Raw genomic sequence first — 13,551 nt, 5'->3', positions numbered from 1 at the left:
GGCCGACCTTTTGAGAACTTAGGAGAGTGCTTCCCAAGGTCAACAAGATTTGACTTTGGTCCTAGTTGACGTGGAGAAGGCCCGGGCAGAGTTGACAGATTACCAGGCGGGGGAAGTGGGTCGTCTAAGAGCATACAGGCGAGCTTACGTCACCTCCCCCTTCTTCTTGAGGAAGATCGGAGGTCTAATGAATCTCATGCTATGCTGTGGTGCGGCCGGCGGGGCTCGACAAATGTTCGAGCAAGATCTGTTTCGCGCTGCCCCTTCAGAAGATTTCTTAGACACTACCCGCCTAATGAACGAGCTCCCGGATAGGTCACTCCCTTCCTTCAAAGATGATGACGACCTATTTCTCCTCCCTGAGCCTCCTGCTGACGCTGCGCCTTGCCCCCCCTGAGTCTCCTGCTGATAATGATTCTTGATGTGACATTATATATTCCACTTCTTATATAAAGATGAAGCTGTCAAACTTTCACTTAAACTAACCTGTCCATAGCTATTATCTTGTATGACTTTGTCCCTCTATCCTTGATATCTAAGTTGATCAATCAGGCATAGATCGTGTTATTCTATTATCAACATTTGTGTTTCTTGATCTCTAAGTAGACACACTCAATCAAATAAGCTCAATATCTCATATTGACTCATTTGCGCATGACCATGCTTTCTTGTATCCTACTAATCAAAGGGCTCACAGATATTGCTTCCGTCATATGGAGGGTATAGATCCTATCTACATCACTCACATCCCTCCACATAATTCATTGCATATCTAGTGATCGACTTTATTGTCCACCTTGTTACAGGTGACGTTTGCCGATACCAAAGTACACAACTTCTTATGTAGGGAACCGTAGTGACTTCAGATCTAAAGACTATTCATACCAATAGTCACATGAGAATGTTTATGACACTCATATAACAATCCATGAAACATTCTCATTGCGGGTCATTCAGTATATATTCTCTAATATATACCCATGTGTCAACCTGATATCTTATATCCATGACTTGTGAGATTAAGTCATCCGTTGACCTACATGCTAGTCTCAACGTATTAATATTGTCCTTGTATATTAATGCTCGACTAGGAATAATTAAGAGTAATGTTCTCTACAATATCTCACTATCAATTCAACCAATTGATATACTGTAGATAAAATCTATTACCCAAAGACATTATTATATTTATTCAATTGGCACTGAACTGAAATAAATATAATCACCAACTTTGTCTTTTATTTATAATGAAATATGACACAATAATATGCCCTTTACAATCATCTCATAATTGGTAATAGGGCTAATACTAACAACTTTATCTCTTATCGTACTTTTTCTCTCCTCAATCTCTCCTACCATACTCTCTCTCCTTATTTTCTCTCATCACACTTTTCCTCTCTTCATTCTCTCTCATCATATTCTCTCTTCTTATTTTCTCTCATCACACTTTCCCTCTCTTTATTTTTTATCACATTTTCTCTCTCAATACACTTTCTCTCTCCTCAATCTCTTATTTTCTTTCATCGCATTTTTCCTCTCTTTATTTTTTTCATCACACTTTCTCTCTCAGTATATTTTCTTTTTCATCATAGTTTTTCTCATCTTAATCTCTCACGTTCTCTCTCCTCATTTTTTCCATCATATTTTCTCTCTCATCATTATCTCATATCATATTTTTCTCTCTAATTCCTCATTGTTAGCCCTGGGACGGGTTGGCGGGGGCGTTGAGGGATAGCATATTCGCCTTTTGTCACCAATATTTTTCTCTCTAATTTAATTTTTTCTCTTATTTTTCTTTAAGGGTAAAAAAGAAAATTTAAATTTATTCAAGATTGAAAATATTCAATTAACCAAATATATTTTTTAAAAAATACCTAAATTAATACCCATTCTGATTCTATAAAATTATAATACCTATGATCATGTCCGAGCGCTGAGTCGATGGACGCTGGGGACGTGGCGCTCTTCGCTATCCTCTGATGATGGTGGAGACCTCCGGCAAACTTGCAAAGAAGCCGACTCAGGAGGGGTTTCCCGGTGACGACCCTCCGACGCTCAAGTCAAACAGTGAAGAGGAAGAGGAGCAAAGTAACGCTACTGTGGCTACAGTGATGAAAATCGCATCTCTCCGTCGAAGTCTGGGGGTCCTTATATAGGACCCCGGGGAGGCGCGGTCATGCTTCTCGATGCGTGCACGCTTCCCCAAACATACCTCAGTAGGGTTGTGTCAGAAAAGCATGTCTGACGTCATTCTGCAATCGTCCGAGCATATCCCTAACGTGACGGTGGAAACTTCCACCGTACGATACTTTGTCCGCTCCGACCGCCGACCATACTGTTTGTCAGCGGCAGGTGTCTCGAGGATGATGTTACCAGCTGTCCCTTTTGTCCCTTTGCGTTCTTGCTCGTTCCCGGGCCGAGCGGATCGAATAAAAAGGCCTGCCATTGAGCCAAGCGAGTGGTGCGTCCACTCCATTCCTCGGAACTGCAGGAAGAGGGCGAAGGGGGAAGAACCACTCTGCTCAGTCCTATTCCTGATCCGCTGCTGGTCACGTCACTTTCCTGTCTCCCGGAGATGAATCCACTCACTCCTCTTCCTTGCCTCACCGTCCTCCTCCTTTTCGCTCGTTGTGTTTCAGCTGCAGTGGAAGACGGTATGCCCCTTTTCCTTCCGCGTTCACCTTTCGTCCTGGATTCCCAATTTCTGACGGTTATTTGGAATTTTTGTTCGTTTAGCTGCCCTGTTATCATTCCTTTCCAAGCTTCTAAAGAAGAAAAAATTAACAGTCTGATAGCAAATCTGAACTTATTTCGTTCGCAGTCTGATAGCATTCATACTGCCATCTTAGTTAGTTTTTCTTTCTTGACTCGCTACATATCCCTGCAACTTTTTATGTAGGGAACCATAATGACTTCAGGTCTAAGAACTATTCATACTAATAGTCACCATGAGAATATTTATGGCACTCATATAATGATCCATAAAATATTTCATGACGGGTCATTCAGTATATATTTTTAATATATATCCATGTGTTAATCTAATATCTCATATCCATAACGAGCGAGAGAAGCAAAAAGAGAGAGTTTGAAAGGTGGAAGAGGCGAACTTGAAAAAAAAATTATTTTGTATTGTATGATGAAAAATTTCTAATTCATTTTCTAAGAGAAAATGTCACTAACAAAAGATAAACATATCCAGAAAAGACTAGGGTTGAGATTTATCTTGAAGTTGAATAGATTAGATGATATAAGATAAATTACATAATTAAAAATAAATTTAAAATAAAAAAAATAGCTTTTAGGACTCAATCCATGGGAACTATTTAATCAGAGAATAAGATCTGGTAAATTTTTTTATCACGTATGCTATATTCTTTTCCATTTTTTTAAAAAATATATACATAAAATTATATTTAATATATTAAAAAATATCTCCAATTTTTACTACAATATGTATTTTCATGCTCTACCTACATGTACATACATCTTTATTCCTCTCTTTTCCTATTTACCTTTTTAACTTTGGTTCCATGGAAAATTGATTTGAGTATCGAAGTGACTGAGCTAAGACACTCTTAGTCTCTATTATAACCCTCTACTCTATCTCTTTCTTATCGGGCCGGACCAACTAACATACTTAATCATCCCCTCATCTCCTTAGTGGCAAGTCACATTGTAACTTTTTAGACATCTCATCAATGATCCTCTGGGACGGGTTAACAGGGGCACTGGGGGCGAGCGTATTCCTCTTTTTACCATCAATATTCTCTCTCCTTATTTCTTTCTCTCTCATATACTTTATCTCTTATTATACTTTCTTTCTCCTGACCCTCTCTTATCATACTTTTCTCTCATCATTTTTTCTCATTTTTTTCTATCACACTTTCTCTTTCATCATACTTTTTCTCATCTCAATCTCTCCTATCACACGCTCTTTTCTCATTTTCTCTCATCATATTTTCACTTTTTTCATGCTCTCTCATCACATTTTCACTCTCATTCTCTCTCATCATGCTTTCTCTCCCATCACACTTTCTTTTCCCTCAATATCTCCCATCACGCTCTTTCTCTTTATTTTCTCTCGTCATACTTTCTCTTTTTTCATTCTCTCCCATCATACTTTCTCACTCATCATATTTTTTCTCTACTCACCTTTTCATTATGCTCTCTCATCACATTTTTTCTCATTTTCTCTTATCATATTTTCTCTCTTTATTATTTCTCATCACATTTTCTCTCTCATCAAACTTTCCCTTTCATTGTTCTCTTTCATCGTATTTTTCTCTCACATATATTTTTCTCTCCTATTTCCATGTCAAGATAATTTTTTAATTTATTTTGATATAAAATATTTAACTAATCAAATATTATTTTTAAAAGTAATATTCATATTCATACTCATTTTCATTTTTATTCTGATTTCGATTCCGATTCCTTCCATTCTTATTCCGATTTTGATTCTTAGAAAAAAAAAATTAGAAGTCACCTTATTTCTTTTTTCCTTTTTTGCTTTACTAAAAAATCATGTTTCTTATATTTTCTAAAATATAAACAATCTATTTATTCAACGTATCCTAACACAAAATTTATAAGATTATATATATTTTTATATTCGTTGGATCTTTTGAAAGTATACTGCCGTTTTCTTTTTCTTATTACATCCTCTATATTTTCTGTTTTTTTTTCTTTTAAATAAGTTTGATGATTTGACGTTGGTCACTGAACGTCGTGGTATCGCACGTAAAAGGCGGGGGAAATTATGACCATTAAATCCTTTTTCCTTTCATTTTTTTAAATTTAATTGTCTCCTCCATTCTCGTCACCTCCTCCCTTTCCTTCTTTTAAAAAACCAAAAAAAAACTTCAGGCACGTTATACTAAACATTCAGGTGGTGTTTAGTTTCAGAGTTTAGAAAAGGAAATAGATTCTCTATCAAATCTTTAATTTAGTTAATAAGAGTAAAATTAAAATTTTAGAATGAAATTTAAAATTTTAGATATTGATAAAATTTACTTTTTTCTTTGGATTTAGATAGGAATGAAAATAAAAATTAAATTTTAGATAAAAATATTTTTAATATATTTTATTTAATTTTTTTCCATTTTCCTTTTTTTCTCTTTATTTTTTTTAATTATACTATTTCTCTCATCGTACTTTCTCTCTCCTCATTATTTCATCATACTTTTTCTCTCAACATATTTTTTTTCTCCTTGTTCTCTACCATTGTCTCCCTGTATTCTTTTCCATAACACATACTCTCTTTATTCTTCTCTATTATAGTTTCTCTCTCATCACACACTCTTTTCTTATTTTTTTTCATCCCACTTTATCTTTCATCATATTTTCTTTTTCCTCAATCTCTCATATCACTCTCTCTCCTTATTTTCTCTTATCACATTTTCTCTTTCTTCATTTTCTTTCATCACACTCTGTATTTTTTTTCTCTCATCATACTTTTCCTCTCTTCATTTACTCATCATATTTTCTCTCTCAACATACTTTCTCTCTCTCCTCAATCTCTCCTCATTTTCTTTCATCACACTTTCCCTCTCTTCATTTTTTCATCACATTTTCTCTCTCAGTACACTTTCTCTCTTATCATAGTTTTTCTTTCTCAATCTCTCCTATCATGTTTCTCTCTCCTCACTTTTTCCATCACACTTTCTCTCTAATCATATATTTTTTTCTTTCATTTAATTTTTTCTCTTATTTTTTTTAAGGGTAAAAAATAAAATTTAAATTAAATCAAATTAAAAATATTCAACTAACTAAACATTATTTTTAAAAATAATATCAAAATTTACTCATTTTGATTTTATAATACTATGATACTTATTCCTATTCTAATTCTTACGAGTGAATTGAACGCCATCTCAATATACAAAATTACAAATAATTAAATATATCTATTTTTAATCTAATCGTTAGTATAGTGAAAGCAATTTGCTTCTCCCACCCCCTCTGACACATTAAATTTAATAATATTCACATTTATATCCTTTTATACTTTATTTGTTATTTGTTATTTTTTTAATTGGTTTTATTTTTTTTGTTAATAATAAAAAAGCAAATAATTTTTTTATTTTCGCACTCCAATGCACAATTTTTTTTTTGACCGGCCTCAATATTTTTTTATTAGTTTTGTTTGTTTTTTTGTTAAAAAAAACAAAACTAATAAAAAAATAAACAAAACTAAAATAAATTTTTTATGTTAACAATATTATTTTTTTTAATTGGTTTTATTTTTTTTTGTTAACAATAAAAAAATAATTTTTATTTTATTTTCACACTCCCAATATACAATATTTTTGCCGCCCCCAATATTTTTTTTATTAGTTTTTTTTTTTTTTTTTTTTTGTTAAAAAACTAAAATTAATATAAAAAAATAAACAAAGCTAAAATAAATTTTTACCGCCCCAACATTTTTTTTATTAATTTTATTTTTTTTTTTAAATCAATAAAAAAATTTGGCCGGGTCCAGCAATTTTTTTTTTTGCTAATAAACAAACAAAATTAAAAAAAAAAAGAAATGACAAAGGGTATAAATGTAATTTTTGGAGTGGAGGCTGGGAAGGGATGTGTCAGAAGGGGTGGGAAAAGCGAGATCAAATCTTCTGTCCCGAAACTCTCCCTGTCCCTCTAACCCACACAGAAAACGACACCCGACTCGTGAGAAACACGCGACGAAGGCGGAAACCAAAAGAGCAACCGATCCGCTGGACCGATCAGGATATGTCTTGATCGGTCCAGCGGATCGGTCTGCTGACCGATCCACAGGCAAGCTGATCGGTCTGTGGACCGATCAGAAGCCTCCCAGACCGATCAGGACATGTCCTGATCGGTCCAGCGGATCGGTTGCTCTTTTGGTTTCCGCCTTCGTCACGTGTTTCTCACGAGTCGGGTGTCGTTTTCTGCGTGAGACAGAGGGACAGGAAGAGTTTCGGGACAGAAGATCCGAAGTTGGAAAAAACAACTCTCATAGTGAAACTGCATCGAGTAAATTGCCGAAGCAACAAATTATTCATCACATTCCCCACTAACCAAACAAATGACCAAACAAAGTGCCAAAGGAAATAGAATCAGAGGTAATAAAAAAGCCTGCCATTGAGCCAAGCGAGTGGTGCGTCCACTCCACTCCTCCTCGGAACTGCAGGAAGAGGGCGAAGGGGAAAGAACCACTCTGCTCAGTCCTGTTCCTGATCCGCTGCTGGTCACGTCACTTTCCTGTCTCCCGGAGATGAATCCACTCACTCCTCTTCCTTGCCTCACCGTCCTCCTCCTTTTCTCTCGTTGTGTTTCAGCTGCAGTGGAAGACGGTATGCCTCTTTCCCTTCCGCGTTCACCTTTCGTCCTGGATTCCCAATTTCTGAAGGTTATTTGGAATTTTTGTTCGTTTAGCTGCCCTGTTATCATTCCTTTCCAAGCTTCCAAAGAAGAAAAATTTAGCAGTCTGATAGCATATCTGAACTTATTTCGTTCGCAGTCCGATAGCATTCATACTGCCATCTTAGTTAGTTTTTCTTTCTTGACTCGCTACTCATCCCTGCAAGAATCTCTTGTAATAGCGAAAGCACCGGAGTGTCTTAGTCTTCCTTCTTTACCAGCTACCTAAAATGTTACTTGCTGTTCTGCAGCTAGCTGCAGTTGTTGACATAGAGATTCCGTATAAACTCTGTTACGTACTCGTCGGTAAATATTTATTGCTTCGCTGTCCTCCGCATGAGTTGCAACAACTCTTTTAATTTCTACTTCATGTGCATTTACTCTTCACCATTATGCCACCGTCTGGTTATAGTGAGTGTACATCATTATTAATTAACCTTGACTTCTCTTAGGTTCGAAGAAATGATAATGACTAGATGGTCCAAAGCAGGATCACTTGATTATCTTATTCGACAAATGTCAATATCAGTCACTCATATTGCTATAAACTATCTATTCCTTGATTATATTAGATTTGTAGACATAAAACAGGATTCCATGTGACCTCTATATCTTACATAGAAGTAGCAACCGTTAGGTACCTGTTTGATTGGGTTGTCTTGATCAACCAACGTAAAGTCGTAAACAATTTGAGCTTTAGAAAAAGTAAAAGCTTGATGCCGATCGAGATGAACATTAGACAAAGAAATAGTTTTTAGTTCCTGCATCATTGAACCGAGAAAGTTTGCAATGTTGGACTTCGTTCTTCTGCTACGCTTTGCTGATGGCGCATTTCCCTAGGCCCTTGTTTGTCTGCCACTATGCCATCACCATGGCCACCCCTAGCTCGCCATGGCTGGCTGCCGGCCCGTTGTCTGACTATTCCATCATGAACACTAATTTATATGGCAATTAAACAAAGTGCAGGTTTGATTAACAACGGGGATTTCGAGACTGCGCCCTCGGGCGGGGCCGCTAGCAGTGGTCTGGGCGAAGGAATCACCTCCCTCCCCGGCTGGACCATCAATGGCATGGTGGAGCTCGTGGAGTCCGGGCAGAAGCAAGGCGGCATGATTCTTATCGTTCCCGAAGGTAATTAATTAATTTCATGGATGCTTCTTCTCCTCTGAATTTTTGGTTGCTCTGTTCTATTTGACTTTAATGGCATCTGCTGTAGGGCTTCGTGCGGCGCGGCTGGGCAACGAGGCGCAGATATCGCAGGGGCTGCAGCTGGAGAAAGGGGCATCCTACGCGGTAACGTTTAGCGCGGCGCGGACGTGCGCGCAACTGGAATCGCTTAATGTGTCGGTGTCGCCGGCGGCGTCGACGGTGGACCTGCAGACGCTTTACAGCGTCGAGGGGTGGGACACCTACGCCTGGGCATTCCAGGCCCAGGCCGACGACGGCACAGAGTCGCTGCTCAGCTTCAAGAACCCCGGCATGGAGGACGACCCCACTTGCGGCCCCATCATTGACAACATTGCCATAAAGAAGCTCTTCGCTCCCGAACGACCCAAAGGTGCGCGCAGCACGCGTCGTCGTCTTCGTTCTATCTTTCCTCGTCTGATTCTGCCTGGTTCGTTGATCAATTTTGCAGACAACGCCGTGGTGAACGGGGACTTCGAGGAAGGCCCGTGGATGTTCCAAAACGCCAGCCTCGGCGTACTCCTTCCGACCAACCTCGAGGAGGCCATGTCGGCCCTCTCGGGCTGGTTGGTGGAGTCCAATCGCGCGGTGCGCTACATCGACTCCAACCACTTTTCCGTCCCTCAGGGTAAGCGCGCCGTCGAGCTTCTCTCCGGCAAGGAAGGCATCATATCGCAGATGGTGGAGACAACGGCCGACAAGCAGTACAGCCTCACCTTCACCGTCGGCGCCGCCGGCGACTCCTGCCAGGCGCCGCTTGCGGTCATGGCATTCGCCGGCGACCAGGCGCAGAACTTCCACTACGCCCCCACGGGCAACGCCACCAGCCAGCCAGCTAACATCACCTTCACGGCGCGCGCGGATCGCACGCGAATTGCCTTCTACAGCGTCTACTACAACACCAGGAGCGACGATCACAGCTCCCTCTGCGGCCCTGTTGTGGACGAGGTCAGGGTGTGGGGGGCCTCTGGCGCGGCCGCCGCGACGCCCGCTTGGGTCGCGACTCTTCCCAGTCTGCTTGTAACTGTACTTATGCTCATCTCTGCCTGATGCCCAGTCGTCAAGGCAAATCTCAAAGGATTTGCTGCTCAATGTTCGACGGAATGACTGTGTGAGGAGAGCAAGTGTGATGGTAGTGTTTTTGCTTCAATTTCACATGTATTTGGAAATCAATCCACTTCTGCGACATAATAATGGCATCAGTAATTACGATATCGATGATAAGGATAATTTGACTTATAGTCATCTCTATTTACTAGCTGTGGATTGATTCCTTCAGACAAAGTTGAGCATACAACAGATCCATAACCTTTTGGTGGTCTAGACGGTGCATGGGCAGACGGTCCCAATCGTGCGTCGTGTTTAAAATTGTCCTTGCACGCGCAATAGTATATCGTTTACTCTTCTGCTGGATCGAACGACCATGATCGATGTCGCTGTATCCGAAAATCTGATACATCGAATGGGCCTGGCCTGAAGGATTGCTGCTATTGAACCCCACGAGCATGCACCAGAGTCGATGTCCGCGTTCGATGGACTGTTACGTGCAACGAGGTAGATTGGATAGCACTTTAAACTGCCAGTCTAGTTTGTTGCGTTGCTCGTGGTTTTTCCTGCTCGACTTGCTTTCCAGATTCATATCCCCTCATTATTTCGGGGCCGATCGGTTGAACCAGCTCACTCACTCACTCTGCTCTCCCATCCCTCCAGATCTCCGTACGCTATCCTCTTGCCAAAGCTTGCGCTCTCCGCTGCCCACTCCATGATTAGAGTTTGTTAGATTCCTCATCCACTAGCTAGCTAGCTAGCTAGCCCCCTCGCAGCTCCATCTTTTCCGTCCAACAGCTCACTCGCCAGTTAAAGATCCCCCACGATAACTAGGAACTCGCTAGACTTTGTGACAGCGATGAATTATTTCCTTCTTGCAGAAAAAAGATCCGTATTATGCATGCACCGAGTTAATTATAATTTTCCAGTAACGTGATTCGTTGAACCGAGGGAGCCCGATGGGTGGGGCCACCGGGCCGCTGCGTGCACTAGTGTCGAGGGCTTCAGGAAGGGTCGCACTGTAGAGAAGCTTGTGGGCCGAAGGCCAGAGAAGATCATGTCCTTTGTCCCTTTGGAACTCCTGCTCTCGAAAGAGAGAAAGATTAATTATATCAATGTCGTCTGTCGCGATCGTGTTATTGCCTGCGGCTTCGGAATTAAAATGTGAAGCGCGGGCGAGGATGATGACCCGGTTGGTGTCTCGGTCAAATTCAGACCCGACCAACACGGACGAGTCAGGTCTACCTTAACGGATGTGACTGACTGAGTTGGATCGATGCGTGTACCTTTGAATACTGTGGATCGAAACAAATCAGAATAATGCATGTACTACAAAGTTTAGTGTCTCATGAAATTATTAATCAGGGAATTCTAAAGTGTAATTAATTTTATATATACCTGGCCCTGCCACTATATAAGCGGCCACCTCACGCGCCGGTCCTCGCTTGCAGGTTGCTTTGCTGCTCTGTTTCAATTGAATTCCCCTTCGACGATGGTCGTCTTGTCGAATCCCTCCCTGGATCAAATACCGCTCATTCGGCCTCCCAAGGCCGCCGCCGCGTCCGTCTCGGTCGTCCCCGTCGTCGACCTCTCCGAGCCCGACAATGCGGCGGCGCAGCTGGTCGTCAGGGCGTGTCAAGACTTCGGGCTATTCAAGGTCACCAACCACGGCATTTCTATGGAGCTCGTGCGGAGGCTCGAAGCAGAGGCTGTGAGTTTCTTCTCCCTGCCTCCCTTGGAAAAGCAGAGGTCATGCCCTCCCGATTCTTTTGGTGGCTACGGGAATAAAACCATCGGCGCTAATGGCGACGTCGGCTGTCTCGAATACCTCCTCTTCGCCGTCACTCCGAACCAACGCCCATTTAGGTACGTGGAATATAATTAAGCATCTAATATCGAGACTCTGTTTTAGACGTGGCATCTATTCAACGTGTGCATGAAGCTCTACGTTGAGGGAGTACTTATCGGCTATCAGGAAGCTTGCTGCTTTGGTGCTGGAACTCATGGCCGAGGGGCTAGCGATCGAGCCGAGAGACGCCTTCAGTAAGCTAGCGACGGGAGAGCAGAGTGACGGGATCTTTAGACTCAACCATTACCCTCCCTGCCCGCTGCAACTCCTCCACGGCTTTAGCCTGACTGGCTTCGGAGAGCACACTGACCCGCAGGTCATATCTGTTCTGCGTTCAAACAACACCTCTGGCTTGCAGATTTCACTCAAGGACGGGAGCTGGATTCCAGTCGCTCCTGACGAGGAATCCTTCTTCATCAACGTCGGCGATGCCCTACAGGTCTGGGACTGTTAACTAACTAACTAAAGGTTTATTAATACGTAGCACATAAGTAATTGAATTATAGGTTGAGATGGGTGGAATAAAATGGGTACAGGTTCTGACAAATGGGAGATTCCGGAGCGTGAAGCATAGGGTGGTAGCCAATGGGGTGGACGCGAGGGTGTCCATGATCTATTTCTTTGGGCCAGCGCTGGGGGAGAGGATTGCACCATTGCCACAAGTGATGGGGGAGGAGGAGCAGAGCCGCTACAGGGAGTTCACATGGGAGGAGTACAAGAAGGCTGCCTACAGATCAAGGCTGAGTGACAACAGGCTTGGGCTGTTTGAGAAGGAGACTAGCGATCAGACTCAGAGGTCACTGTCTCATAACTTGCATGTGTGACTCACTGAGGAAGAGTGAATAGTGATGATCAAAAGGACTGCAGTGCAGGCTCCGGCATCTGGCTTCACTTCACTGGACTGCACTGCACTGCTGCGTTACATCGTTCAATCTTTTAGATTAACTTTTTGAAATTTCTAACCAAAGACGGTAACCAAACTACCTTTTTATCCTGATGTATGTTTTTGCTCCGAGGCCTTCCTTCCTTCCTTCCTTCTGGGGTCCCTGAATCTATCTACAAGGGACCTCTTTACTTTCTTACCAGAACTCCAGAAGTAAGAAAACATGTAGCGTAAGGGACAGGATATCTTGCTTGATCTACAATGTTTTGGTGGTGAATTAATATTGCTCATATTTACAGGAGTTTTGCTGCATGCTTCCATTTTGGTAGTCATTTTAAAGTAAATGGTGAACTGATAAATGGGAGGGGGAAAAGCATCAGAAAATGTAACTACCTTTTCCAACAACTGATGTCCCATAGGCAGTATATTTCCTCTCATTCTCCAAATAAAAAACTATGGGAATGAATATTTCTTTGTTGAACAATATTTCTGTTCTATCCACTCAATGAATATCAAATCAATATTTTAGAATGAATTTTTTTGAATATATATATATATATATATATATATATATATATAAAAGGATATGGAAGAGGTAAATTATCGATGACTACACTACAAGAATAATGGTCTTTAAGGGCACACATAAATGCCCTTATAGTTTATTTTTAATGACACTTAAGTTTTAGTGACATTACCGAAAAACACCCTAAAAAGTGATGTCGTCTTAGATCCTCCTTGCATTCCTGACATTTTATAATGTCATTATACAAAATCAATACTAACTTTAAAAATGTCACAATATAGGGATATAACGACAGTATAAAAATGTCAATAAAAATCCTATTTTAATGACATTTATATATGTCTTGTTATTATCATAATAAGGACACATTTAAATGTTACCTAAACTCATTTATTTTGACATTTATAAGTGTCCTATAAATTTTTATAAGGACAGTAAAAGTTGTCGGTAATCATAATTTATAAGATCATTTTAAAATGCCACCTTAAATAATCTATAATGACATTAATAATTGTCATTTATAATAATTTATAAAGACATTAAAAATTATCACTACAAGAATAATTATTTAGAATATATAACCTGAATTCAAAATTTATACATCATCACAATACTTCCATCATTTAGAATAAAATACAATTAAAAGTGCTAATAGAAATTTTTATTCATCTA

General features: G+C 40.4%; 2 protein-coding genes across 3 annotated transcripts; both read left to right on the top strand.

Annotated features, from left to right (window-relative positions):
• The first annotated feature begins 2,521 nt into the window (after positions 1 to 2,521).
• Positions 2,522 to 9,829, top strand: LOC122034299. Of its 2 annotated transcripts, none has more exons than XM_042593493.1 (4): positions 2,522 to 2,657; positions 8,356 to 8,520; positions 8,606 to 8,947; positions 9,026 to 9,829. In XM_042593493.1, exons 1-4 carry the CDS (start codon positions 2,579 to 2,581, stop codon positions 9,622 to 9,624), a joined length of 1,185 nt encoding a protein of 394 aa, XP_042449427.1. In that variant the 5' UTR covers positions 2,522 to 2,578; the 3' UTR covers positions 9,625 to 9,829. The 2 variants fall into 2 exon arrangements, with proteins under 2 accessions (XP_042449427.1, XP_042449426.1); XM_042593492.1 differs by lacking the exon at positions 2,522 to 2,657 and adding an exon at positions 7,086 to 7,322.
• A 1,284-nt stretch (positions 9,830 to 11,113) lies between these two features.
• LOC122034158 (gibberellin 2-beta-dioxygenase 3-like) lies at positions 11,114 to 12,294 on the top strand. Its single transcript, XM_042593282.1, has 3 exons — positions 11,114 to 11,487; positions 11,564 to 11,909; positions 12,007 to 12,294. The coding sequence occupies exons 1-3, from the start codon at positions 11,114 to 11,116 to the stop codon at positions 12,292 to 12,294; spliced, it is 1,008 nt and encodes a 335-aa protein (XP_042449216.1).
• The last annotated feature ends 1,257 nt before the right edge of the window (positions 12,295 to 13,551 follow it).

Source organism: Zingiber officinale, chromosome 11B (assembly GCF_018446385.1).
Source record: "Zingiber officinale cultivar Zhangliang chromosome 11B, Zo_v1.1, whole genome shotgun sequence".
Taxonomy (NCBI): Eukaryota; Viridiplantae; Streptophyta; class Magnoliopsida; order Zingiberales; family Zingiberaceae; genus Zingiber; species Zingiber officinale.
The sequence above is the reverse complement of the archived record's forward strand: the minus strand, read 5'-3'. Positions and strand labels throughout refer to the sequence as shown.